General features: G+C 55.8%; 1 protein-coding gene across 9 annotated transcripts; it reads left to right on the top strand.

The window, feature by feature from the left end:
• On the top strand, positions 1 to 27,606 carry JUP (junction plakoglobin). 9 transcript variants are annotated; one of them, XM_032616551.1, is made up of 15 exons: positions 1 to 181; positions 11,450 to 11,662; positions 15,027 to 15,283; positions 15,521 to 15,759; positions 16,864 to 17,065; positions 17,859 to 18,003; positions 18,108 to 18,211; positions 19,927 to 20,265; positions 21,885 to 22,040; positions 22,250 to 22,369; positions 25,089 to 25,239; positions 25,348 to 25,469; positions 26,010 to 26,049; positions 26,327 to 26,492; positions 26,821 to 27,606. In XM_032616551.1, the coding sequence occupies exons 2-14, from the start codon at positions 11,455 to 11,457 to the stop codon at positions 26,476 to 26,478; spliced, it is 2,235 nt and encodes a 744-aa protein (XP_032472442.1). In that variant the 5' UTR covers positions 1 to 181; positions 11,450 to 11,454; the 3' UTR covers positions 26,479 to 26,492; positions 26,821 to 27,606. The 9 variants fall into 9 exon arrangements, with proteins under 9 accessions (XP_032472442.1, XP_032472436.1, XP_032472437.1 ...); XM_032616545.1 differs by having other exon boundaries at positions 11,447 to 11,662; XM_032616550.1 differs by having other exon boundaries at positions 61 to 265; positions 11,447 to 11,662.

The following is a 27,606-nucleotide window of genomic DNA, read 5'->3' as shown; positions in this document are numbered from 1 at the left end:
GAGGGGGCGAGAGGCGTGGCTTGGCTGTCAGGTCCTTTCGCCTTTTGTTCGGTTACTGAGTTGCTGCCTTGGCCAGAGTCCGGAGCAGCCACCGCCCGAGTGCGCTAAGCTCAGTTCGCTGCCCGCGCCGGCTCCCATCCCGGCCCGACCCCTACCCAGCCCGGCCAGGCTCCAAACGCAGGTGCGGACGATCGGGGCAGGTATCGCTGTGGCGAGGGAAGCGGGGCGAGCGGACGAGAGGCCGATCCCCGCCGTCCCCGGGCAGGTGAGGGCGGGAGCCAGGGAGAGCCACCTTGCACGGGCGGCAGGGGGCGCGCTGGGGTCCTGGGCGCGGTGACTAAGTGGGCGCGAGGTTCGCGCGGAGCGCGACTGGGGGCTCCGAGAGCCTGTGTCTGAGAAAGGTGGGGAGGGATCAGGGCAGGTGCCTCCGGGTCGCGCCTCCCCCGGGACCCGCGGAGCTCGCTGGGCGCCGCGTCCCTGACTCTGGCCCTGCTTCTTGCGGGGGAGACTTTAACCTGCTCGGCCTGCGTCCCAGCGCTCACTCTGTAATCAGGAATTTACTGTTTGCGAAACTTGCTGCCGCTGGTCTCTTTGGGGCCACCGTCACCCCACCCCACGCGTTATCCTCCCTTTCCCTCCCTCTCTACTCCCCCAGGCCTGGGTGGGGCCCTATTGTCTACGCCTGGCTTGCCCAACTGTGAGGGCTGAGCGCACATTTTCCTAGAGACGCGGGCCCCACCTGCCGAGCAGGTGAGCACACGGAGTCCGGAGGCCCTGCCCTCCAGCTCTGCGAGCCTGGTCGGGACTGTACCTGCGGCGCCTCTCTCCGCTCCGTTCGGGTGGGTGCCGGGCTCTGGCTCCGCCAGCGGAGGCGGGATGGGATGGCAGGGGGATTGGTGCTGGGCCCGGCTCCGCGCCCAGCCGGTGTCTGGCACCCGAGGCTCAAGATAGGGGTCTGGGCGGAGGGGTCGTGCACGGGTGGAGAATTCACCGGCCCAGTTTCCAGTAGCTGCGGCTTCCAGAGTGTTGATATGGGAACTGGACTACCCTTCCTTTCTATCCTCTTCTTGGCGGAAAAATCACCCCGAACAAACTTTCCAGGAAGGAGTATTCACGGCGGCTTTCTCTGGGGGTTTTCCTGCCTCCTTGCCCGGGGATTCCCGCAGGTTTTAGGGGTCCTTCTCGGAGCAAAGCCCCCTCCCCCAGCCGGCCAGGCTGAACCTGGGCAGTGCCTGCGCTGTGACCCCGTCCTCCCAGCCCCCACCTCCATCCTGTTTGCTGGGCCCCTTGGGGCCTGAGGGGGGGCCGGGGTGGGGGGCCGGGCCAAAGGGGAAGCAGCTTCTTCCTTGTCTTCCTGTCTCCGGGGACCACCACACCCCCTCGCAGGAGGTCTGCCCTACAGGCTCTCTCCCGAGCTCTGCCCCCCTCCCCAGGAATGGGGGTGGGGCCGGGCCGGGCCAAACTGACTGAGGGTGGGGGGAGCGATTGTTCTGGTGTTTTTTTTCCTTCTATCCCATCCCCCACGTTATTTAGCTGGCTGGGGATTGAGTCCGAAGAGCGCGGAGCAATGGGGCTGGATTTCCATTTGATTTCTGGGTTTTGAAGGCGCATTCCTTCTGGAGGCTTTTGAAGTCCTTTTCCCACCCACCCCCTTTCCGGAGAGACTTCGATGGGGAAGGTGGGACTGGAGGAAGGCTTCAGTGGGGAAGGTTTCGGGCAGAGCTGCGTTAGCTGCTGCCCTCCCTACTCCCCCCCAACAATTTCCTGAGAGCCCCTTCCCTGGCCTCCTTGGGGAACAGAAAGGGGGGATGTAACAGCCAGGTTCTCCATTCCTGAGATGAAGGGAAGGTTGGGGGGATCAGGGTTGCTTGCCCTGACTCACTTGGGAAGACCCTTACCACCCTACAACTCCACCGTGGGGGGTAGATGGGAGAGTGAGGGCGGAGGTCAGACCCACCCCATGGAGTGCCCTGGGTCAGGGGGAGTCCCATACCTCTTCTGCTCCAGTGGGTGTCACAAGGGCAAGGAGTTTGGGCAAAATAACCAGTTTTCCCTCTTCTCTGTGCCAAAGTGGAGGAGGGGAAGGCATTGTTAATTACACTGGTTAAATGATTAGGTTAGCTAATCTGGTTCCTGGCTTCCATGAAAAGATAATACTGCGGAAGTATTGTTAGGAGGTGCAAACTGGCTACTTACTGGACTGGAGGGAGAGGGGAAAAAAAGGTAGGATCCAAGTGGTCATTTCTTGCTAGATCAAGCCTCAGCTTGGGTGACATGAGCCCTCTCCATGCCTCCACCCGGTCCCACCCCACACCAGTTACAACCCCATTTCCTCTGGAATCTCTGTTTGGGCTGCCAGGGATGAGGCTTTGAGAGTGCATTGCATGGGAAGGAAGGGGTACTGACTGGGCAGGTACAGGTGACGGGGGTCTCTCCCTGGCCTGGGAGGGCTTGTGGAAAAGAGCCACCTTAGAATGAGATGGGGCAGTTGACTTCTCTACAGAAGGGCTATTATTTGGACAGATGTTATAGTGGGGCAGTTCTGAGCATAGGGATTTAGGCTTGGACTGAGCTAGGTTTGATTCCCAGCTCTGTCGCTCGTTACCTGCGTGGCCTGGGTCAAGTCACTTCACCTCTCTGAGCTTCAGTGACCTCCTGGGCAAAATGGAAATAATAGTACCAACTACCGAATAAGTACTTGATAAATGGTCACTTAAAAGGTAAGGGGCTACTTACAGATTCCAAGCACTTTCATTAACTGTTCTCACTTAATCTTTATGACCATCCCTCTAGGCAAGTATCATTACTCCATTCTACAGGTGAGGAAGGGGAGTTAAGTAACTTGCCCAAGGTTGCACAGTGAGACCCAAGCAGGGCCAAGGCTGGCATTTGGGTCCTTTGGCGCCAAGCCCAGGGCCCATCTTGCTGTATCACCCCACCATGGCTCTGGGAAGAATTTTTCTGCCATCCCTTTTTTGAGAGTCTCTGCTTAGGAGTTTGGGGAGAAGAGAATTCCAAAGGGTCCAGGGTGGTGTGTGTGGTTGGTGAAGGCGGGGGCAGGTTTGCCAGCTAGGGGTGACTCACGTCCCAGCCTCCTGCCCTCTGAAACCCCTGACCCTCCCGTGGGTTGGTTTTTGGTTCCTGGTGGAGGGGGCTATCTCCCCAAGGCCAGGGGCTGTGGCGGATGTGTGGAGGAGGTTTCGGCAGGGAGAGGAGGGCAGGGGTCAAAGCTGCTGCCGCCTCCTGGCTTGAGCTGGGCCGAGCCATGGACTGTTCTGGACTTCTCCCTGTATAGGAAGTGGGAGTTGTCTGCTTTGCTGGGGGCTGGAGCTGGGCCAGGATAAAGGGGGGGCCTGTTCCCTGGGGAGTGGAGAGAAACGAGAGTCAGGTTTAGGACCGGACCAGTGTCCTGCTGGACTCTACCAGTCAGCACTGCCAGGCTGGTCTTGGGTGGGGAGCTGGTTGTCCTCTGGAGCTGGGAGCCCTGGGGGCTGGGAGTAGGTTTTCTGCTGCTGAGGAGGCCTTTCTGGTGATTGGGGTGGAGTCAGCAGGGCCTGGGTCCTGGAGGGAGGGGCTGGTGTCACTGTCCTCAGACCTGCTGGCACGTCTGCCTACTAGGCACCTGACACCGGAACGGGCCTGGGAAATGGGGCCTCTATATGTGTCAGTACAGCCTGGGTACTGAGCCTATCGACATGGGGCTTCCAGATCCCTTGAGGTCAGGAGGGGACCCTAGGCATGGGGAGTTACTGATCCTGGAGAAGAGAAGGCTGAGGGGACTTGATGTGACAAAGAAAGAAAGAGAATGAACTCAGTCCCGGGTGATTGCTGTGAAAAGGGTGACAGGCTTGCAGTTTTCCAACAGCCCTGAGGACACAAGAGCTATTGGGACTCTTATGAAAGGAATGGAGGCTAGACAGGAGGAAGGACTCCCTGCCTGTTAGAGATGAGATCTTGAGTTGATGAGTAAGAGGGAGATCCTGGTGGAGGCTCAGGGTTGACTCTTCTCGGAAGAGGATGAAGCAGGGTTCCATCCGTGTGAGCTGGGGGAGAGCCAGGCTGCCCCAGGAGAGAGGGCAGGTAGGAATCTACCCTTTGGGGCGAGTCTGAGGTCTGTTGGGGTCCCTGGGGAAACTCTTAGTCTTGTGTCTTTTGGGAGGAGAGACCTGGCCGTGTGAGAGGCAGGTAGCCATGAGCCGCTGGCCCAGTGACCCCTATGAAGAGAAGCAGCAGTGTGACTGGGGCAGGTCATCAGGGTTTGTGTCTCTGCAAGCGACACCTTGAGGCCTGCCTTCTGGGACGTGGTTGAATCTGGGGGAGGTCTGGGGGGCGTGGACTGTCCTGATTTCCAGCAGCTTCCTTGGCTAGGCTGAAGAGAAAGCTCACCGACCACTCCCCCTTTGCTCAGCCTTCTGGCCCCTCAGGCTTTGGGGGCCCTCAGGGCAGGAAGCTCAGCTTTCTATGACCTGCAGAGTGTGGGTTACAGGTCGACTGTCTTTCCTCCCTGTGGGGACAGAGGATTCTTGTCTCTGGTGAGTGGCAGGGACAGGGGAGAACTGGGACGGGGCTGGGCAATCAATACACTGCTTATTCTGGGGTGAGTGGAGGTTGCACTCACTACACGACTCCCGCTCCCACTTGATTGAAAAAGTAATATCTGATCATTTTACAAAACAGTTGGAAAGTTTAGGAAAGTTTCCAAGAGAAGAAAAAAAGTCACCCGTAATCCTGTTGAAGCATCTAACCATGAACATTTCTTAGCATCCTCCTATTATCTCAGCCTCGCTCTTGGATGATCTTATGCTCTGTATACAATAACAAATTTTAACCAAATCTTTATCCGAACCCTAGTTTTCTCCAGCAAATGCTGAACAGGGAAGTAAGAGTTGGGTCTTCCCTGCTTTTCCAGGAGAGGACCAGGCAGCGATCCTTACAGAATGAAACCCTGGGGAATCACACCCTGAGGAGTGGACATGAGCTGGGGACGGACTCCCCAAGCCCCCCTGGGTGGGGGTGGCCAGGTGGGGACACCAGGCACTTGGGTATTGAGATACGTCACCGACCCAAGTGAGTCCTTAGCTGTTGTTTCCTGAGGCTGGTAAAGTGTTTTTCCATTCCCAGGAGTCCCGGTTTAGGGTCATCTGCCGGTTTGGGATTTTTGCCCACCCAGGGTCCCCAGCAGGGAATGGCGCTCCAGCTGGAGCCCTCTCCAGGGGAGCCCGGAGTTTCCCAGGGTCCAGCCACCTGGCTAGGCATTTTCCTCTCCTCCAAGTCCCCTTCATTTTCCCACCCTGGTTTGTTTGCTTTGGGCAGGAGCCCAGAAGGAAGAAAATAAACAGCAGCTGGGTCGGCCTGACCTGAACCTCCACCCGCAGCCAGTGCTGGGCCACAGCTCAGGCTGTCCTCCAGCCTGGAAGTGAGGGGTTTCCTCCGGAAGCTCAGGATGGGCTTCTGTTTCTTCTCCCGTCCCCAGGACCCTGGCCACACATGGTACCTGCTTCAGTCCCTGCCCGTTTGGAATGACCAGTCTGATGGGGGAGACCACAGTCTGCCAAGGAACATCTAGTGTGCGGGTGGTGGACATTTCTCCTGGAGCCACCCGTCTGAGGGGAGAGGCCTAGATGGGAAGCCCCAGCCTGATGGGGGAGACAGGGCTCTCAAGGGATGCAGTCCTGTCTGTCTCTGTACTTTTCTAGAGTCTGTTTCCGTCTGTGCTTGGGACCGCTCGCCAGATCTCTTCTGGAGCCAGAGGCAGAGTGGGGAAGGGTGGTGGCTGGCGACACTGTGGAGCCCAGCCTCTCCCCTGGGGCTGCTATGTGGGGAATGTCCAGGCCTGACTGGCCTGCAGGCCCCCAGCTGCAGAAGGCGGCACGTGTGACCGGGGAGAGGGGCAGCGCCATGTCTCCACCTGGCCTCCCCTCCCAGGACCTGGACATAACTCATCCTCCCCGGCCACACCTCCCCCGACCCCAGGGGCTCTGGCCTAGGGCCAGAGGCAGCTCCCCTCCTAGCCTTCATCTGAGGGGTCAGGGAAAGGAAGCCTGGGTCTTGCCCTGAGTACTGGGTCCCACAAAGCAGGCTGGCTACCGGCTACCTTGCCAGGCCCATCTCTGCTGGCTTCCTCCTCTGCCATGTCTGTGCTTCCCTAGTAGAAGGACGCTTGCCTGGGCCTTTCCTACCAACAGAGGCCTTGCACAGTCATGGCTGTGTACCATCCACACAACACACAGCCGTCTGAAGAAAGGAGTGTCTTGATTGTCTCTACTTTACAGAGGGGGGATGAAGCTTCAGGAAGTTGCGTGATTTGCCCAAGGGCACGCGGCCAGTGAGTGCGGGGGGGGGGGGGGGGGGGCTGGATGGAGCCTTCCCCTGACCCCCATGCCCTCCCGCCCTGCCCATGGCCCCCTTCGTCTGTCATTTTCTGAGCCCGTGATCCGTGTCTGCACAGGGTGCTGGCCTCTGGCCCAAGGAACTTCTGGGGGGCCCTGACTGCTCTAATGCAATGTTTCTGAGCCGGGTCTCACCTCTCAGGCAGCCCATTTCCTGTCCTGGTCTCCCTGTGTCTTATTGACACTTGGCGTCCTGCAGCCCAGCCCAGCCCGTCACTGCGGCAGGTACTGGCAGGGGGAAGAAGCCTGATGCAGCTCTGGTGGGGGTTCTTTTTATTTATTTTTAATTTTTTTTTGGCCGTGACGCATGGCATGCAGGATCTTCGTTCCCCAGCCATGGATCGAACCCGTGCCCCCTGCAGTGGAAGCACGGAGTCCTAACCACTGGACTGCCTGGGAATTCCTGGGAGTTCTTTGGTTTTTTTTTTTTTTTTTTTTTTATAAATTTATTTATTTATTTTTGGCTGTGTTGGGTCTTCGTTTCTGTGCGAGGGCTTTCTCCAATTGCGGCGAGTGGGGGCCACTCTTCATCGCGGTGCGCGGGCCTCTCACTGTCGCGGCCTCTCTTGTTGAGGAGCACAGGCTCCAGATGCGCAGGCTCAGTAGTTGTGGCTCACGGGCCTAGTTGCTCCGCGGCATGTGGGATCTTCCCAGACCAGGGCTCGAACCCGTGTCCCCTGCATCAGCAGGCAGATTCTCAACCACTGCGCCACCAGGGAAGCCCCCCTGGGAGTTCTTTTTAATGTCAGAGCTGGGCCACACTCCGCCAGGACAGTCTTCGATTTAGGGTGCCTGCTGCCAGCCCCCTGGGTCGGCCACGCAGAGGAGGAAGCAGGAGCGACAGGCAGGGTAGGCCCCAAAGCAGCCCCCTTGCTTTCAGATTCCTGGCCAGTGTGGACCAGTGGGGGAAGGGTCCTTCGCACACCCTCTTCAGGGCCCCTGTCTTCTCTCTTCCTGTCCCTTGCGAGGTCCCCCACCCCACCCAGTGATCTCTGAGCTGGCTCCTTCCTCCTGCAATAGAGACTGCTTGCTAAACAAAGTGCCCCCATTCAACTCAGGGCCCCGCCCTGTGTCTGGCTCTGCCCGGCTCCCGCCAGGGTGCAGGGGCAGGGCCCGCGTCTGTCTCGCCTCCTTCCACCCTGGCTCTGTCCAGGGGCATTGTGGCGGGTCTCACTCCAGGTCCAGGGCGGAGAGGGACAAGACCAAACCGGTGCGGCCTCCTCCACCCTGGGAGCTGCAAAAACAGCGCTTTTGTTTCTTGTGAAAGAATTCCCCTGGGGCTTCCCTGGTGGCGCAGTGGTTAAGAATCCGCCTGCCAGTGCAGGGGACACAGGTTCGAGCCCTGGTCCGGGAAGATCCCACACGCCACGGAGCAACTAAGCCCATGTGCCATAACTACTGAAGCCTGTGTGCCTAGAGCCTGTGCTCTGCAACAAAGAGTAGCCCCCGCTGGCCGCAACTAGAGAAAGCCCGTGTGGGTCAACGAAGACCCAACACAGCCAAAAATAAATAAATAAATATATTAAAAAAGAAAAAAAGAATTCCCCTGGTTCTCCTGGGGAGTAGGTGGGGAGAAAGGTGGGGCTGCTTGACAGCCCTGCCTGAGGTCTGACTTACATCTTTCCTGTGGCGGGAGTGGCTTCCCACCAGCATCCTTTCTTCAAGAAGAGTTCTGGTGCGTGTCCTTTCTGGACTGCTTTCCACCTCTGACCCTGCCCACCCTCAGCCTTTTCTGGTCTGTCATGGGAATTCTGACTCTTTATTCCTAGAATCTTAGATATCAACTTTCCTCTGAGATCACCTGGGCTACCCTTTCTGAAGATGAAGCACAGAGAGGGAAAGCTGTTGCCCAAGGACACACAGCAAGTTTGCAGCAGAGGTGGGACTAGAACCTGGGACCCCTGATTGCCAAGCAGCAGGTGCTCGGCTCCACCTGTGCCCCTCCTGCCCCCTGCCCCTCACTGTCTTCTGCAGCATTCTCTCCCTGGTGGGCTGGAGGCTGGCTGGCAGTGAGGCAGATCTGGATTTGAGCAGAGCGCCACTGTTTTTCAGCCTGGAGCTTGTTTCCTCACCTAGAAACTGGGAATAATAAAATGCCGGCCAGGGTTGCTTCTAGGGAAGCATGAGATTCATTTGCTAGTTAAGGCTCCCCCCCCCCACCCCACCCCACCCCGCCTCCCCTCTGCCATGGATCCTTTGACCTCTGAGGGCTCTGTCGCACCCTGGGCAGCTGTCCAGCCCTCAACTTCTTTTGGCTCCAGGCCTGGGCTGGCGGGGGTTGGTGAGGGGCCTGCTGAGGAAATGCCCCTCCTATGGCCAGCCTTGACCTCGGTGGTCCCTTTGGATATGGGGCTGGTGAGGGGATTGTCCCTGAGGTTCCGGCCAAGGCCCGTATCCCTCTCACTTGGCTCAGAAGCATCAGGGTAGGTGGTGGTCTCTACTGGGGAGCAGCTTTTTCTGGCTCGGGTGGCGTGTTTTTACTGATAGGGCTGGAGATGTCCAGTTTGTCCTAAGCGAATCTGACTGAGGCTCGGCGTCCAGATGTCGGCTCAGCCCTCTGCCCGGCAAAGTGGCCTTTACAGGGTTAATGCAACTGTATTGACTGATGCAGTTTCATCTTCCTTCTCCAGTGCTTGGATGTCCAAGGCCTCCTGCCTGAATTTTCTCCCTGGGGCTTCTGCGACAGGCTTTCTCCTCCCAAACTCTCCTGTATTCTCTGTGTCCAGGGAAGGCAGGAGTGCTGGGCAGTGTGTGCTTAGGGTGGGGGTGGGGGGGAAGGGCTTCCCCTGAAATAGCCACACTTGGCCGGTGCCTGGAAAGCAGCTGGGCACGTCTGGAGGCACCGAGCCCGCTTGTTTATCAGCCTGAAACTCTGAGTCACTCGGGGTGATGGGAGGAGAGGAAGGAGTCTGCGGGGAGCTGGTCTGGCTCCTGCCTCTGCCGGTTCCAGGTGTGCCCACAGGCAGGCGAGGAACTGGGGTCGCCATAAAAGGCAGGGTGGCATGAAGGATCTTTGTCATCCTCCTGGAGGGTGGCACTGGGGCCGTCCCAGAAGACAGATCCTTGGTGAGCTTTGTTCCCGGGGTGGGACCAGGCTCACCAGCCACTCCAGCCTCGTCCTTAACTGGTCTCCCAACACAATGGGACGGTGGGTTTGAGGTGCTGGGTACTGCTGCCCAGCCTCACGGGTGGACCAGCCTGGGGTCTGCTTGCCGTCTGAGGCCACACTGGGTGTGCACAGGCCACAGACTCGGGTGTCACTCACACTTGGGCCTGGGCCTGGCTCTGTCATTTCTCTGCTATGCCTCCTTAGTGGGTGGAGCCTCAGTTTCCCCATCTGTAAATGCGGGAGCAGAGCATGTGCTTCGAAACCCACTTGTGAGGATGGTGACCTTTTAAAATTTATTTATTTTTTTTTTTTTTTTTTTTTTTTTTTTTTTTTTTTGCAGTACGCGGGCCCCTCACTGCTGCGGCCTCTCCCGTTGCGGACGGAGCACAGGCTCCGGACACCCAGGCCCAGCGGCCACGGCTCACAGGCCCAGCCGCTCCGCAGCATGCGGGATCCTCCCGGACCGGGGCACGAACCCGCGTCCCCTGCATCGGCAGGCGGACCCTCAACCACCGCGCCATCAGGGAAGCCCCTAAAATTTATTTATTTTATTTGTTTTTTAAATTTTTGGCTATGTTGGGCCTTCGTTGCTGCGTGCAGGCTTTCTCTAGTTACGGTGAGGGGGGGCTACTCTTTGTTGTGGTGCGCGGGCTTCTCATTGCAGTGGCTTCTCTTGTTGCGGAGCACGGGCCCTAGGTGCGCGGGCTTCCGTAGTTGCGGCACGCGGGCTCAGTAGCTGTGGCTTGGGGGCTTTAGAGCGCAGGCTCAGTAGTTGTGGCGCATGGCCCTTGTTGCTCCACGGCATGTGGGATCTTCCTGGACCAGGGCTCGAACCCGTGGCCCCTGCATGGGCAGGCGGATTCTTAACCACTGCGCCACCAGGGAAGCCTTCTTGAAGGACACCAGGAAGGCCCTCACTGGGGCACAGCCTCCCTTGCCCGTCCTCCCAGCTGCTGGACTCTGGAGGTCAGCACCGAGACAGGAGCTGGACAGACGAAGTGGGAGTCACCACCTCCCTGGTAGAGTCAGGCCCAGCTATTCATGAGCCTCAAGTGGCCCCAAGTCTCTGAATAGTAGTGACCACCCCAAGGTCTCCCCTACCCCGAGGGAGAAGCAATACTGATATCTGGCCATGGTCACCAACATTGAACACCTACTGTGTGCCAGGCACTAGGCTGGGTCCTTTACGAATCTGGTCCTCACAACAGCCTACGAGGGAGGTGGTGCTACCCCATTTTACAGATGAGGACTGAGGTTCAGCAGAGCGGTGAGTTGCCCAGTAGTATGTGGCTGAGATTTGAACTGGTTGGTGGGATTCAGAATTCTGGGAAAGGCTTCTAGAAGCTGGAGTGCTGGAGAGATGGGGTCCTTAGGGCCTGAGCCTCTGGGGTCACTCGTGATCCTGCCCCACCTGCAGGAAAGTGAGATCTTGGAGTCGCTGAGGCTTCCCAGAGAAACCTGTCTGGCTGCTTCCCTGCCCCACCCGGTTTCCCGCCCAGTGCCTGGGGTGTAGCTGCCTCACCTCTACAGTGCTTCCCAGGGGATGGGGGTAGGTCTGCGGGACCCTAGAAGCTGTTGAAGGTCCTGAATGCCTTCTCCTGTTCTGGGGGTTTGGGGCTCGGACAACAAGGTGGGTGAGCTGAGGGCTGGGTTGGGGCATCCGGCCCTTTATGCCCCTCCTGCCACTGGCTTCACCCCACCCTGGGCTGGAGGTCAGAGGTGCAAGCCCAGGACTCACAGACAGGTGTCCCATCCTGGCAGTCCCCCCCTGGGCTTGGTCTCTCCTGCCTCCCACCCTCCTCCACAGCCTGCTGACGGCCTTGCAGCTGTGGTGCGGGTTAGGGGTGATGGGCAGGGCCTGGGGAGAGGCTGAAGGTGGGTACTGGGCCTGTTGATGGGATGCCCCACTGCGGCCAGCTAATTTCCTGCCCCTCCTTTGTGTCCCCAGCAGCCACCATGGACGTGATGAACCTGATCGAACAACCCATCAAGGTGACCGAGTGGCAACAGACGTACACCTACGACTCAGGCATCCACTCGGGGGTCAATACCTGCGTGCCCTCGGTCAGCAGCAAAGGCGTCACGGAGGATGACGAGGCCTGTGAGCGCCAGTACATGCTGAAGAAGACCACCACCTACACCCAGGCCGTGCCCCAGAGCCAAGGTCAGGATCCCTGGGGACTCTTCCACGGGAATATTCCAGCCGAAAACCAGGCTGGGCACTGGAGGGAGGTCAGGGTCAGAGGAGGCAGACTTTAGGGGGCTCCCGGTCTGAGGAGGGAGGCACAGCTATGGTTTTTTTTTTTTTTTTTTTTTTTAAATATATAAATTTATTTATCTATTTATTTTTGGCTGCATTGGGTCTTCGTTGCTGCGCACGGGCTTTCTCTAGTTGCGGTGCACGGGCTTCTCATTGCGGTGGCTTCTCTTGTTGCGGAGCACGGGCTCTAGGCATGCAGACTTCAGTAGTTGTGGCACGTAGGCTCAGTAGTTGTGGCACGTGGGCTTTAGAGCACAGGCTCAGTAGTTGTGGCGCACGGGCTTAGTTGCTCCGACGCATGTGGGATCTTCCCAGACTAAGGCTTGAACCCGTGTTCCCTGCACTGGCAGGTGGATTCTCAACCACTGTGCCACTAGGGAAGCCCCACAGCTCCTGTTCTTAGACTTACCAGTCTGAGGGAGGAGGCACAGCGACTTCAGAGCGCCCCCATCTGGGAGGGAGGCAGATTCCTCTTCCACGAACCTCTGGTACGGAGCGGAAGCATAGACCCTGCCCACCAGTCTGAAGGAAGAGGCACAGACTGCCTTCCGTGAACTTACAGTGTGATGAGGAGGCATCCCTGCTGCCTTCAGGGAATTCAGGGACTGTGCGGAAGACACAGTCCTCTTGCTCCAGGAGCCTCAAATATGCCGGGGAGGCAGAGCCCGGTTCTGGGGCTTAGTCAGGGGTGGGGATCCCCGCCAGCCCAGGGTGCCCTGCCTCTCTGGGGGAGAGGAGTATCTGTCTGTAGTCCACAGATGTCCACAGATGCCTCCAGGACCCTGAGTGTTGCAGCCCAGAGAGCTATGGGAGCTGGGGAGGGTGCTGGGTAGGCTTTGGCAGCCTGGGCCACGGCAGAGCTCAGCCTCTGCACCCTGGGGAGCTCCTTCCACACAGCAGGCAGAGGCCTCTCAGCTTGGCAGGGCCAGGCATTGTGTTGGTAGCTCAAGTACAGCATCCGGGTGGGAAAGTCATGTGGATGGTCTCTCCTTCCCGACTGATTGGAGGGTGGAACCTCTGCCTCCCTCTCTTCGGGGCTTTGGGACACTTGCCAGGGCAGGGCTGCCTGGGAAGCCGGGACACCTGTTTGTGGGACTCCCAGCCCCGCCAGGGGGTGGAGCCTGGACTCTGAGCTGAGAGCCCCCCTCTTGCTTGCTGAAACCCACAGTCTGGACTTTCCCTCTGATCTGCTCTATTCTACTGGGTGGCCCTCTGGGCCTCTATTTGCCTGCCCATATAATGGGAGAGTTGTCTCCTTTGGGGAGGATGAGGGTATAATTAGAACCGTGAGATTTCAGGGTTGAAAATAGACCGAGGTTGTCTCATCCTACCCCTACCTGGTGGTTAAGGGAGGGGCATAGAGTCGGGGTTGGATTCTGGAGTCAGGCTGTCTGAGTTCAGATCCCAGCTTGGGTTCTTATAACTGCTCTGTGTCTCAGTTTTCCCATCTATAAAGTGGAGATAATAATAGTCCTTACGTTCTAGGATTGTTGTAAGATTAAATGAGAAAAGTATAAAGAAAGCACTTACTTCACTGCTAAGCACATAGTAAGTACAGGCACACCTCGTTTTATTACGCTTCGCAGATACTGTCTTTTTTACAAATTGAAGTTTTGTGGTAACTCTGCATGGAGCAAGTCAATCGGTGTCATTTCTGCAACAGCGTTTGCTCACTTCATGTCTCTGTGTCACATTTTAGTAATTCTTGCAATATTTCAAACATTTTCATGACTATTCTGTTTGTCATAGTGATGTTTGATCAGTGATCTTTGATATTGCTACTATGACTTGCTGAAGACTCATGACGGTTAGCGTTTGGGGGCAGTATTTTAAAATTGGGATATGTACATTTTTTAGACATAACGCTATCGCACACTTAACACACTACATACAGTGTAAACATAACTTTTATATGCACTGGGAAACCAAAAAATTCATGACTCACTTTATTGCAATATTCACTTCATTGCAGTGGTCTGGAAATGAAACCGCAGTATCTCCAAGGTGTGCCTGTACTCAAAAGATGTCAGCTATTCCTTTTAATAATAATAATCTCTGAACTTTTTTTTAGCAATATGTGCCAGGCACATGCATCCTTTCTTTTTTTTTAATTAATTAATTTATTTATTTTTGGCTGTGTTGGGTCTTCGTTTCTGTGCGAGGGCTTCCTCTAGTTGCAGCGAGCGGGGGCCACTCTTCATCGCGGTGCGCGGACCTCTCACTGTTGTGGAGCACAAGCTCCAGACGCGCAGGGTCAGTAGTTGTGGCTCACGGGCGCAGTTGCTCCGTGGCATGTGGGATCTTCCCAGACAGGGGCTCGAACCCGTGTCTCCTGCATTGGCAGGCAGATTCTCAACCACTGCGCCACCAGGGAAGCCCCCATCTTTTCTTTTTCTTTTTTTTTTTTTTTTTTTTTTTTTTTTTTTGCTGTACGAGGGCCTCTCACTGTTGCGGCCTCTCCCGCTGCGGAGCACAGGCTCCGGACACGCAGGTTCAGCGGCCATGGCCCACAGGCCCAGCCGCTCCGCGGCATGTGGGATCCTCCCGGACCGGGGCACGAACCCGTGTCCCCTGCATCGGCAGGCGGACTCTCAACGACTGTGCCACCAGGGAAGCACCCCCCCATCCTTTCTTTTAAGAGCAATTCACAAATTTTTTTTTAAAGATTTATTTATTCGTTATTTTATTTATTTTTAGCTGCGTCGGGTCTTAGTTGCGGCACGTGGGCTCTGGATTGTGGCGCACAGCCTTCTCTCTAGTTGTGGCGTGTGGATTTTCTGTTTTCTAGTTGTGGTGCGCAGGCTCCAGGACGTGTGGGCATTGTAGTGGCCCGTGGGTTCCAGAGCGCTAGGGCTCTGTGGTTTGTGGCACGTGGGCTCTAGTTGAGGTGCGTGAGCTCAGTAGTTGTGGCACGTGAGCTTCGTTGCCCCGCGGCATGTGAGATCTTAGTTCCCTGACCAGGGATCAAACCCGCATCCCCTGCATTGTAAGGAGGATTCTTTACCACTGGACCACCAGGGAGGTCCCAATTCACAAGGATTATCTCATTTAATTCTTGTAAGAATTCCCTGCGACGGACAGAACAGGTGGTGCCCCATTTTACAGATGATGTAACTGAGGCGATGATGCCTTCCTTAAGGTCACTGGTTAAAGGTAGAACTATGAGTGGTGGTCTGGGAGGTGGTCCAGAGGACCCAGATGGGATGCCTGCTCCCCGGTGTCCCCCTGCCTGCATCCTGCAGCTCAGTCCCTGCCTGTTGGCCCCCAGGTGACCTGGATTACCAGATGTCCACGACAGGCAGAGCCAAGCGGGTGCGGGAGGCCATATGTCCTGGTGTGACAAGAGAGGACAGCTCCCTGCTGGCCACCCAGGTGGAGGGACAGGCCACCAACCTGCAGCGGCTGGCCGAGCCATCCCAGCTCCTGAAGTCGGCCATCGTGCATCTCATCAACTACCAGGACGACGCCGAGCTGGCCACCCGGGCCCTTCCTGAGCTCACCAAACTGCTCAACGATGAGGACCCGGTCTGTGAGGGGTCTGGCTGGGGTGGAGGCGGGGCAGGGAAGGGAGAGGTCAGGTGTCTGCAGGAGAGGGCCCTACCTGGGGTGGAGGGAGGTCATTGACCCAAAGCCCCATCAGTGGGAAGAGTCTGACCCGGGTCTGTCTGAGCTTTGTGGAGGGGTCTCCTGGCCCTTGCTTCTCACAGTGGCAACCAACCTGGCCCATCTGCTCAGATCCTCCTATCCTCCCCCTCCCCCCAGGTGGTGGTGACCAAGGCGGCCATGATCGTGAACCAGCTGTCGAAGAAGGAGGCGTCTCGGCGGGCGCTGATGGGCTCGCCCCAGCTGGTAGCAGCCGTCGTGCGCGCCATGCAGAACACCAGCGACCTGGACACAGCCCGCTGTACCACCAGCATCCTTCACAACCTCTCCCACCACCGCGAGGGGCTGCTTGCCATCTTCAAGTCGGGTGGCATCCCTGCCCTGGTCCGCATGCTCAGGTACCGACCCCTACCCACTGGGGGAGCCTGGGGCTTCCCCTCCCTTGGACTCCCCAACCTGCCCACGTCCCTGGGCTTCCATACATTTATTGAGCACCTACTGTGTGCCAGGTGCAGAACCACACCCAGTCTTGGTGCTCAGCTGCTCACAGCCTAGCAGGGGAGACAGGCATGTAACTCGCAGGGTTAGTTATCAGGATACAGTATAGATGAGAGCAAAGGTGTGTCCAAGATTGGTCAGCGGAGCTCCAAGAAGCTGTTCACTCTAATGGCAGGGGGTTGACAGATGAGTGGAGTTTGGCTGGTGTAGATGAAGGGAAGAGTATTACAGGCAGAGGGAACAGCATGTGCGAAGTCCTTTGCCACCTTTACCTTTCCCAGCCTTGCAGTGTTGATTGGCCTTTTTCCTTACATCATATTAGGCTGCGAGTTACCTAAGGGTGGAGACACTGATCTTATTCTCCTGAGTCCCTTGCAGGGCCTCTCTAGTATGAGGCCTTCCACATGGCAGTTACTCAGTAGGGACAGGTGTCGAGGGGACCAACCGTGCGTTTAGCACCCAGCCGGGAGCGCAAAGCAGGAGGAGTCCTGGTCCCAGTGGAGAGAGGAGAGGTGCTGTGTGCTTTGTGCATAAAAGTGGGGCTGGGGTGGGGGGGGCTTTCCTGGTGGCGCAGTGGTTGAGAGTCCACCTGCCGATGCAGGGGACACGGGTTCGTGCCCCGGTCCGGGAAGATCCCACATGCCGCGGAGCGGCTGGGCCCGTGAGCCATGGCCGCTGAGCCTGCGTGTCCGGAGCCTGTGCTCCGCAACGGGAGAGGCCACAACAGTCAGAGGCCCGCGTACCGCACAAAAAAAAAGAAAAAAAAAAAAAATGGGGCTGGGGGACTCCCCTGGCGGTCCAGTGGTTAAGACTCCGTGCTTCCACTGCAGGGGGCGTGGGATTGATCCCTGGTCAGGGAACTAAGACCCTGCATGCCGCACGGTGTGGCCCAAAAAAAAAAAAGCGGGGCTGGACTCAAGGGACACCACTGGGGTGTCAGTACTGGGAGGTGGCCCACATTTACCTGGGACCTGACTCACGTGGACCCCCTGCCCCTCTCCCAGCTCCCCCGTGGAGTCGGTCCTTTTCTACGCCATCACCACGCTGCACAACCTGCTGCTCTACCAGGAGGGCGCCAAGATGGCGGTGCGCCTGGCAGACGGGCTGCAAAAGGTCGTGCCTCTGCTCAACAAGAACAACCCCAAGTTCCTGGCCATCACCACCGACTGCCTGCAGCTCCTGGCCTACGGCAACCAGGAGAGCAAGGTGGGCCGCGCCCCGCCCCCAACCAAGACCTGCAGCCCCCACGGCACACCCTCCGTCCAGCGGCAGCTTCAGGACACTGCCTTCTTACCCTATTTAGGTTAAATACACATGTGTATACAGATGTACATGTTTCACCATATTACTGGATACTTTGAGGACAAGGGAAAGAAAAAATCCATTATCCTCATACAGCCATGTGCTTATACAGTGCTTTCCTGTGGGCATATTTGTACACGGTTGTACTTATAGCAATTTACAACTTTGCATCTGTTTTCTGCATGAGATTAAATTTTTTTTTTTTGGCTAGACTGTCCTCAGAACCACCCTATAACAGCAAATAGCACCTCCTCCTTAAGTGGAGACCCCAGACTTTATTCTGAGGGAGGGCATCTAGGTTGCTCCCGATTTTCCACCTTGATGAACGAACGATACTATAATGAACATATTCAAGTACATAGCCTTTCCCAGAGAGTAGGAAAAGTTTTTCATCAGTGGGGCTGAGGATTTTTAATATCTCTAAGCTTTTACTCAGAGTTCCAGGTACTTTCCAAAAGGATTGCATTATTTGCAGTGCCATCAGTGGCAGTGTATGTTCGTAGTTTCACCTCATCCTTTCCAGCACTGTGTATTACCTTGTTTTGTAACGTTTTGGCTTATTTAATAGTCACAAAAGCTCTTCAGGTTTTAGATGAAGCACAGTTGTAACAGCTCTGTCACCCCCCCCCCCCCGCCTTCTTTGTTCCCTGTCATAGTCCCTATCTGTCTCACACTCATTTCCCCCCTCCCTCCACAGCTCATCATCCTGGCCAACGGAGGACCCCAGGCCCTCGTGCACATCATGCGGAACTACAGTTACGAGAAGCTGCTCTGGACCACCAGCCGTGTGCTCAAGGTGCTGTCTGTGTGTCCCAGCAATAAGCCCGCTATCGTGGAGGCTGGTGAGTACTGTGGCCGGGCAGGCGGGGGTGGGGGCTCTGACCAGTGACCAGGCTCAGTCAGCGGTGCTCCCCTGTGGCTGATGTGCCCCCATCTCCCACCCCAGGTGGGATGCAGGCCCTGGGCAAACACCTGACGAGCAGCAGCCCCCGCCTCGTGCAGAACTGCCTCTGGACCCTGCGCAACCTCTCGGACGTGGCCACCAAGCAGGTGAGGGAGGTCGTGGAGCCTGGGTCTGCCTCTTCAGCCACCTCGTCCTTCCATCTTACCATGTCCAACCTCCTGTCTGGGAGTCTGACCTTAGGAGCTGGGGGAGGCCTGAGGCCTCTGTATCTTGCTCCACTGTGGCTGGGGATGGAAGTGCCCTGTAACCCCTCATCCCTTTAGGCTCAAGGCTCTAATCCCTGTTAGGGATTCAGAAAGGGGACTAGATGAAGGAGGCTGATGTTTCTTGGCTGGGGTTCAGCTGGTGTCAGAGGAGCAGTTCTGACCTAGACCCTGGGCGGTGGCGGCAGCAGTATGCAGGAGACGGCTTGGGGGTCGCCGGTGCCTAAAAACAGCTTAAGGAAAAATGCAGTTTCAGGACAAGTCTTCTGGTCCCTCCTTCGAACCTGACTGTCACTGCTAAGAATTGCATCGATCGGCTGCTTGTTGAGCACCTGCCACGTGCTGGGCTCCACTAGGCACCGGGGACATTGGCTCCTTTACCCCTTTCAGTACTGGGAGGTAGAGTGTGGGGCCTAGATGAAGAAACAGAGGCTCAGGTGGTCCAGATACACAGTGGAATATTACTTAGCCATTAAAAAGAATGAAATAATGCCATTGGCGGCAACACAAATGGACCTGGAGATTATCACACTAAGTGAAGTAAGTCATTCAGAGAAAGACAAATATCACACGATATCGCTTATACGCGGAAGCTAAAGAAAAATGATACAAATGAACTTACTTATAAAACAGAAACAGACTCACAGACTTAAAGAACAAATTTATGGTTACCGGGGGGAAGGGACAAACTGGGAATTTGGTATTAACATGTACACACTGCTATATTTAAAATAGATAATCAGCAGGGCCTACTGTGTAGCACAGGGAACTCTACTCAGTATTCTGTAATAACCTAAATGGGAAAAGAATCTGAAAAAGAATAGATACATGTATATGTATAACTGACTTTGCTGTACACCTGAAACTAACACAACACTGTAAACCAACTATACTCCAATATTAAATAAAAAATTTAAAGAAAAAGAAAGTTTTCACAGAAAAATAGAAAAAAAAAAAAAAGAAACAGAGGCTCAGGGAGTTAAGGAATGGCCCTTGGTCACAGCTAGCAGACAGCAGAGCTGGGATTTGAACTCAGGACTGTCTGTCCCCAGATCCTGGGGTCTTCCTGTTCCATCACAGGGCCCACATGGCTCCTCTTGGGAGAATGAGGCTCCTGGGTTAGGGATGTTTCCTGAAAGCAGATTTGGCCTGGGGACCACTGAATGGGCAGCAGCTAAGGCCCAGAGAGGGGAGAAGTGTGTAAAAAGTGGGTCAGCTGGGCCATGGAAGCATGGACCTCCTCAACAATTTCTTTCTGGCCTAGGGGCCTCCCTCGGCCTGAGTAGAGCTCTGTTGGGTCTGAGGACGGGATCGGGTGGAAGGAGAGAGCGTGGAGCTTACAGACAGGCCTGAGTTCAGATCCGGCTCACTAGCTGTGGGTCTATGGGCAAGGCCCTCAACCTCTCTGGGCCTCAGCTGCCCCACGACTACCTTCTCACGGGTGTTGGCAGGATCACGGGGATGAACACACGCAGGCAGGGCCCATCGAGTATGAGCTGAGTGGGCTGGAGACCCCTGTAGGCCATCTGTTCTCCCGGGTACACTTGGGAAGACCCTGCGTTTGGGAACCTCCCTCACTCTGCCTCCCCCGACCCCAGGAGGGCCTGGAGAGTGTGTTGAAGATTCTGGTGAACCAGCTGAGCGTGGACGACGTCAATGTCCTCACCTGTGCCACGGGCACTCTGTCCAACCTGACCTGCAACAACAGCAAGAACAAGACGCTGGTGACGCAGAACAGCGGCGTGGAGGCGCTCATCCATGCCATCCTGTGTGCCGGTGACAAGGATGACATCACAGAGCCCGCCATCTGTGCCCTGCGCCACCTCACCAGCCGCCACCCCGAGGCCGAGATGGCTCAGAACTCCGTGCGCCTCAACTACGGCATCCCGGCCATCGTCAAGCTGCTCAACCAGCCCAACCAGTGGCCGCTGGTCAAGGTACCGCCCACTGCACGGTGGGGTCCAGCGAGGGGAGGAGCTCTGAAGACAAGATTAGGTGCTGTATGGGTTCAGGCAAAGCTGCGGTAACAAAGAGGCCTAAAATACAGTGGCTCCGATAAGACAGAAGTTTACTCCTCTCTCATGTTCCAGTTTAGACCTCCACAGTGGCTCTGCTCCTGAGACCCAGACTCCTATCTCGTAGCTCAGCCAGCTCCTAGAATAGAGCTTCAAAGTTTAATATGCATAGGAACACCCTGGGCAGTCTCATTCAACTGCAGGCTCTGATTCGGTGGGCCTGAGAGTCTGCATTTCTAACAAGCCCCCAGGTGATATTGGTGGTCCATGGAGCACATTCCTTATGCCAGAGGGTCTGGTCATGAGGGTGGGTTGTCCTCACATGAACAGTTGGACTATATCATCCCCATAGGTGCCTTTTAGCCCTGGAGAAGTAGGGAGGGCTAGCAGCGACCAGAAAGTGGGACACATCACTTCAGCCCATACTCTGGAACTTGGTCATTTGGCCACATCTGGATGCAAGGATGTTAGCACTGTGTTATGTGTCCTGCTCAAACTCAGGAGGGTTGCGAAAAAGACAAAGGGTAGAGAGGATTCTGGGGACACTTGGTGTCTGCTACTGGGAGCCAGGGTGGAGCCTTCTTCTCAGGAGGCTGCCTGGGTAGAGGAGAGATGTGTATCAGTTCCCTGTCACAGGCAGGGGAGGTGAGGGTGAGCCCGGGCAGAGCTACCGGTGTGTGTGACACCTGGTGCCAGAGAGTGAGGGAAGCTGCCATAGACAGCTGGGGTCTTGTCAAAGGGCGCGGGAGCCAGCTGGCGGGGGTCCTATTGCCTACATTTTCAACAGTAGAACAGTCCAGATAAGAATGACTCTTAAGTGATTATATATATTGTATTTTAAAGAAAGGGCAGCACGCGGTCCCTCCCCTCCTTGGTCTTGGTCTGCAGCACAAGCTCGAGGTGGGCGGAGGGTTTGCACCCTGACCCAGCAGCTAAGTTGACAAGTGACCTTGGCAGGTCATCCACCCTGTCCTCATCTCCCCCGTGATTTTCATCCCTGCCGTCCTGGTTTCTTGTTTTGAGGATCAAGTAAGATGATAAATTGCTCCCCAAGGAGCCCTGGGAGGCCAGAATGGCTCCTGAGAGTTGGAGGACCCTGGGGCGGAGACCTCTTCCCAGAGCCGCCTGCTGGGGATTAATTACAGTGTGAGCGTCACCAAAGCAGGAGGCTTCGGGGTCACCCCTAGTGAGGGCCCCCTCTCCCTGATAATCAGGGTTTGGGAGCTATCAGAAAAGCAAGACTATGTTGTCTGTGAGTGGGAGGTAAGAGAGAGGGGACGGGGGCAGTGTCAGGGCCTGGGGGCTGATGGAATATTCTGGAATGGGGTATCGTTTTAGCAGGGGCTCTAAGAGTTAGACATGAGGACCCACAGATTGTAGGGAATAAGGGACATGGGCTGGGGTGATCTCATTCTCTGGAGATCTTCCAGCATGTCTGTGGCTGGCCTGGGCAACAGAAGAGATGAGAGGGGAAGGAGGAGATGATGCTAGAGAAGTGATGCCCAGGAAATGCCCTTGATGAGCGTCCCTTTTCTTGCCAGGCAACCATCGGCCTGATCAGGAATCTGGCCCTGTGCCCAGCCAACCATGCCCCACTGCAGGAGGCAGCGGTCATTCCCCGCCTCATCCAGCTGCTGGTCAAGGCCCACCAGGATGCCCAGCGCCACATGGCTGCAGGCACACAGCAGCCCTACACGGTAAGTGAGCTGCAGGGGCCTGTGACCCTCTACCCGGGGAGTCAGAGTGTCCTCTGTGTGAACGTGTGCGCATGCGAGTGTGTAAATAGGGAGGCGAGTTGCAATTGATGCCAACTCCAAGGACCAGTGAGGTTTGCCAGCATCCTGGGGGGGTGTGACCACTCCCAAGGGCTACCTGTTGCTATGCCCCAACGGCTCCTCTTGTACAGGACGGCGTGAGGATGGAGGAGATCGTGGAAGGCTGCACCGGAGCCCTGCACATCCTCGCCCGGGATCCCATGAACCGCATGGAGATCTTCCGACTCAACACCATCCCCCTGTTTGTGCAGGTGAGTCTGGGGCAGGTGGGCAGGAGAGGTTCCCCCAACCCCTGCTTCTGCCCACTGCTGAAAGGGGAAGGTTGCCAGCCACGGGTTTGAGGGGGTCTGGGCCAGGCATCAAGAGGTCTTTGGAGGAGTTTGGAGAGAAGTGGCCGCACCAGGAGTGACCACTTAGCAAACGCCAGCAAATGAAAATAAAAACTATGTTTTAATGTCCGGAAAAACCTAAAAGCATTGAAAAGTAAACAGCAAACTGAGAAGATATTTGCAAGCATCACAACAGATAAGAGTTTAATATCTTTCATATAAAAAGAGCTCGTTAATACTAGACCCCAGTGCTAGACCCCAGTAGTTATATAAGAAGAGGCACATGCAATTCCCAGGTGGCTCATAAACAAACGATGCTCGGGACTTCCCTGGTGGTCCAATGGCTAAGACTCCGCACTCCAAATGCAGGGGGCCCGGATTCAATCCCACATGCCGCACCTAAGAGTTCACATGCCACAACTAAAGACCCCGCGTGCCGCAACTAAGACCCGGCACAGCCAAACAAATAAAGAAATATTAAAAAAACCAAAAAACAAAAAGCAATGCTCAACCCCAGGAGTTTAAAGAAATGAAGCTTACCCTGCAGTGAGAGCCCGTTTTCCACTATCAAATTGGCAAAGAAAAAAATGAGAGTGCTTGGGCTTCCCCGGTGGCGCAGTGGTTGAGAGTCCGCCTGCCGATGCAGGGGTCGTGGGTTCGTGCCCCGGTCCGGGAAGATCCCACATGCCGCGGAGCGGCTGGGCCCGTGAGCCATGGCTGCTGAGCCTGCGCGTCCGGAGCCTGTGCTCCGCAACGGGAGAGGCCACGACAGTGAGAGGGCCCGCGTACCGCAAAAAAAAAAAAAAAAAAAATGGGAGTGCTTTGTGCTGATGAAGATGTGATAAAATGGGCAGTCTTAGACCCCGCTGGTGGGAAGATAAGGTGGTAAAACCTTTACAGAAAGCAGTTTTGAAATATGTATAGACAGCCAAGTAGTACAGGTCTGGGACTCTGTCTTTATGAAATAGCATAATGTAATTGGAGACATGGCATAGATGTATGCACAGAGCTGACAATTGCAGTGTTACTACTAATAATTGAAAAGTAACCGACTGTCCAGTGACAAGAGAATGGTTAAAAAAGGAACGGTCCATTATATCATGTGGTCATAGACAGTGGTGTCGAAGAAGAGCTTTTAGTTTTTGAAATTTCTTTCCTTTAATTATTAATGTTCAGAGTAAGGAATTGGTGCCGGTAGCTACCTCCCCTTGCGATTGATGCGGTTTTTTACTTTTTGTTGTTGTTTTGCTTTGTAGCATTCTCTTTCTCTCTCTCTCTCTTTGTTTTTTAAATTTAATTTCATTTTTTATACAGCAGGTTCTTTTTTTAAAAATTAATTTATGTATTATTTTTGGCTGAGTTGGGTCTTTGTTGCCGCGCGCAGGCTCTCGCTAGTTGCGGCGAGCAGGGGCTGCTCTTCGTTGCGGTGCGCCTGCTTCTCATTGCAGTGGCTTCTCTTGTTGCGGAGCACGGGCTCTAGGTGCGTGGCCTTCAGTAGTTGTGGCTCGTGGGCTCTAGAGCGCAGGCTCAGTAGTTCCGGCACACGGGCTTAGTTGCTCTGCGGCATGTAGGATCTTCCCGGCCCAGGACTCGAACCCGTGTCCCCTGCATTGACAGGCGGATTCTTAACTACTGGCACCGCCAGGGAAACCCCTATACAGCAGGTTCTTATTAGTTATCTACTTTATACACATCAGTGTATACATGTCAATCCCAATCTCCCAGTTCATCCCACCACCCCCACCCCCACTCCCCCTGCTTTCCCCCCTTGGTGTCCTTACTTTTGTTCTCTATATCTGTGTCTCTATTTCTGCCTTGCAAACCGATTCATCTGTACCATTTTTCTAGATTCCACAAATATTAATAGTTAATGTACGGTATTTGTTTTTCTCTTTCTGACTTACTTCACTCTGTATGACAGTCTCTAGGTCCATCCAAGTCTCTGTCTCTTTCTCTCTTGAGTATCAATATGTGCGCATAGATTTTTTTTTTTTTTCTGGCTGCTCTGTGCTGCTTCTGATTTGTTCTCTGACCAGGGATTGAACTCACGCCCTCGGTAGTGAAAGTGCAGAGTCCTAACCACTGGACCGCCAGGGAATTCCCATGAACTCATAGATTTTTAAAGAAAAGTTATTGAATAATGTGGGAAAATGCTTTATGCTACAATGTTTGATAAAAAAAACCGGAATCGAGCTTCCCTGGTGGTGCAGTGGTTGAGAGTCTGCCTGCCAATGCAGGGGACAAGGGTTCGTGCCCTGGTCTGGGAAGATCCCACATGCCGCGGAGCGGCTGGGCCCGTGAGCCATGGCTGCTGAGCCTGCGCGTCCGGAGCCTGTGCTCGGCAACGGGAGAGGCCACAGCAGTGAGAGGCCCGCGTACCGCAAAAAAAAAAAAAAAACAAAAAAAAACCGGAATCAAATATATGTATATGACTCTGATAAAAATCCAATGGAAAGAAGCTGTGTCTGGGTGGGGGATTGTGTCCAGTGTGCTTTTCCATTTCTTTTTACTTTTCTTAGACTTTTCATGCTTTCTACTATGGGCTTGGGTTAAATCCAAAAAAGGGAGGCAGAGATGGGCAGGGCGGTGAGGTGCCTCATGCCCGCCTGCCTCACGCCCACCCCACGCCCCTTCCCCCCAGCTCCTGTACTCCTCAGTGGAGAACATCCAGCGTGTGGCCGCCGGGGTGCTGTGCGAGCTGGCCCAGGACAAGGAGGCGGCCGACGCCATTGATGCTGAGGGGGCCTCAGCCCCACTCATGGAGCTACTGCACTCCCACAATGAGGGCACCGGTGAGGGGCTGGGCTGGGGGCGAGGGGTCGAGGGGGGAAGCTGGGCCTTGTTCCTCCGGCCTGGGTGGAGGCAGGCACCTGACTTGGCCCGTCCTTTTCTCTGCTCAGCCACCTACGCTGCTGCTGTCTTGTTCCGCATCTCCGAGGACAAGAACCCAGATTACCGAAAGCGTGTGTCTGTGGAGCTCACCAACTCCCTCTTCAAGCACGACCCTGCGGCCTGGGAGGCTGTGAGTATCCCGGGCTGGGCTGCAGTGTCAGGTTTTGCACTGCACAAGGATTGCACTTTTAGGGAGGCCTCTACCATCCTGTCCACTTCATAGATTTTTATTTTATAATTGGATCGTTTATGACAATCCCCAGCAGATGGAAGTAGTAGGTTGAACCATCTACTGTTTTTGACCTACAAAATGGCAATTTTATTTTGTCCAAACTAATATGAAGTGTTGGGGCAGGGGTGCCTTTCTCTAACTTGTACAAAGGTGCTGTATAGGCTGGAGGCTGCCCTGATCCTGGGTGGGGCAGCTCCTGGCACCCATTCTCTAGTCCTCTCCCCTCCACTCCCCTCCCCGCTCTAGTTCTGAGGGTGCCTCCAAGCATGAATGGTGGGACCCTCCACCCTGGGGAGGTGCCTGAGGAGAGGAGTTCATCAGAGCTCTGTGTAACCCTATCTCATCCTCTGTTCCTTCAAGTGGTCTTTGCCCCCAGCCTGGAGCCTACATTTTCCACCCTTCCCCTCCCACAATGTTTCTCTTTGTCTCCATCCTCAGGCCCAGAGCATGATCCCCATTAATGAACCCTACGCAGATGGTAAGTGTGTGCAGAGCCCAGGGCAGAGGGGGTGCTTGTGTGGGTGTGAGCAAGGGGGCAACTTTGTGACCCCAGGGCCAGAGGACCAGTGACGGCCACTGTCGTGTCCACATGCACTTCTGTCCGGGTCCCTGATGTGAGAGTCTGGGGAAGGGGGCGGACCCACTGGGGGCGGGCAGAGGTAGAAAGTGTGCGGCTGAGGGCGGGCCCGACCCCCCCCCCCCCCCCCCCGCAGGGTAACCTGAGACCCTGGACGGAGCTCCCTTCTCCTCCCCAGACATGGATGCCACCTACCGCCCCATGTACTCGAGTGACGTGCCCCTGGACCCCCTGGAGATGCACATGGACATGGATGGGGACTATCCCATTGACACCTACAGCGACGGCCTCAGGCCCCCCTACCCCACTGCGGACCGCATGCTGGCCTAGCTGCCTGGACCCTAGTATGGCGACCCCTCCCCGCCCTGCTGTGCAGCTCTCCCTTCCCGCTATGGGCTGCTGAGGCTCGGGCTTTCCCTTCCCTTCAGAACCTCCTTCTCATGGAGGCCCTCTCAGGTTTCCCCTGAAACCGTGGCTCCTTTCTGGGGGGAACAAGTGTGGGGTCTCTTGGTGCTGAGCTCCCCCAGGGAAGGTGTGCCTCGCCTGCCTCATTCTGTTATCTTCGCTTGAGGCGAGGAGTCCTGCCCCTTCTACCATGGTGGCCCGGTTATGCACGAACTCCTACGGGCCACAGGGCTGGCCTGACCCCTCTGTGTCTGCCCCTCCCTCCAGGTGCGGTTCCCCATCTGAGAGGCTCTCCTCGCAGGCGTTGGGGCGAGATAGCCAAGTGCCTGAGCCTGGGCAGGAGGGCTGCAACTTCCTGCTGAACCCTGCGCCTTCAGAGGTCCTCTGTAGGGTCTTTCTCGCGATGGCGATCTGCTCTTGCTTTTCTGTTCTGGGCTGTGGGTCCAGGGCCCGACACCCCCTCCCACCCCCGAGGCCCTGGCGCTAAAGCTTTAGACTTGAGGCCCCCACTCTGTCCCCCCTCCTCCTGGGCTGCCCGTCTCCATAGGGCTGTGGCTCCTTCTCCGGCTGGCTCCGATTTGGTCACTGAACTCCACCAACTGTCCTGAGCCCCGGGGGTCTCCAGGCCCCAGGTTCAAGGCCCAAAGGCTCAGAATCCAAAGCTTATCGTGAAAAGTTCAGGGATCCTCTGACCAGGGGGATGGCGCGGAGATGTGGAGAGTGCCTCCCTGCTCCAGGACATGGCCTGCTCCCTCCCCAGGATGCGCAGTTGGCTTTGGCCCCTCCCAGGGTTAGCAGCTCCCTTGCACCTGTCCCGCCCATACAACTGCCCCAGCTGACCCCCTGAGAAGTGCTCTTGGCTGACCCCTCTGGTGTGCGGTGAGGGGCTTTCTCTTCCCCTTCCTGTTTCAGACTCCCCCCACCACCTCCTGCACACGGGTGTGGGGGGCTGGGGAAGGTCCCAGTAGAAAATTTTATTATTATCGCTTTATGTTTTTGGTTATCGGTTTTTTTGTATAGACCAAAGCAAAGAAAATAAAACTAAGGCACAGA

Source organism: Phocoena sinus, chromosome 20 (assembly GCF_008692025.1).
Source record: "Phocoena sinus isolate mPhoSin1 chromosome 20, mPhoSin1.pri, whole genome shotgun sequence".
Lineage (NCBI taxonomy): Eukaryota > Metazoa > Chordata > Mammalia > Artiodactyla > Phocoenidae > Phocoena > Phocoena sinus.
This window is presented reverse-complemented; position numbering and strand designations above follow the sequence as displayed.

Excerpts from the sequence above, each read along its gene's own strand:
- JUP (XM_032616551.1), top strand. The coding sequence starts at position 11,455 with ATGGACGTGATGAACCTGATCGAACAACCCATCAAGGTGACCGAGTGG. Across the intron at positions 18,004-18,107 it reads GCCCGCTATCGTGGAGGCTG|GTGGGATGCAGGCCCTGGGC; the intron begins GTGAGTACTGTG and ends CTCCCACCCCAG. Across the intron at positions 22,370-25,088 it reads CCATCCCCCTGTTTGTGCAG|CTCCTGTACTCCTCAGTGGA; the intron begins GTGAGTCTGGGG and ends CCTTCCCCCCAG.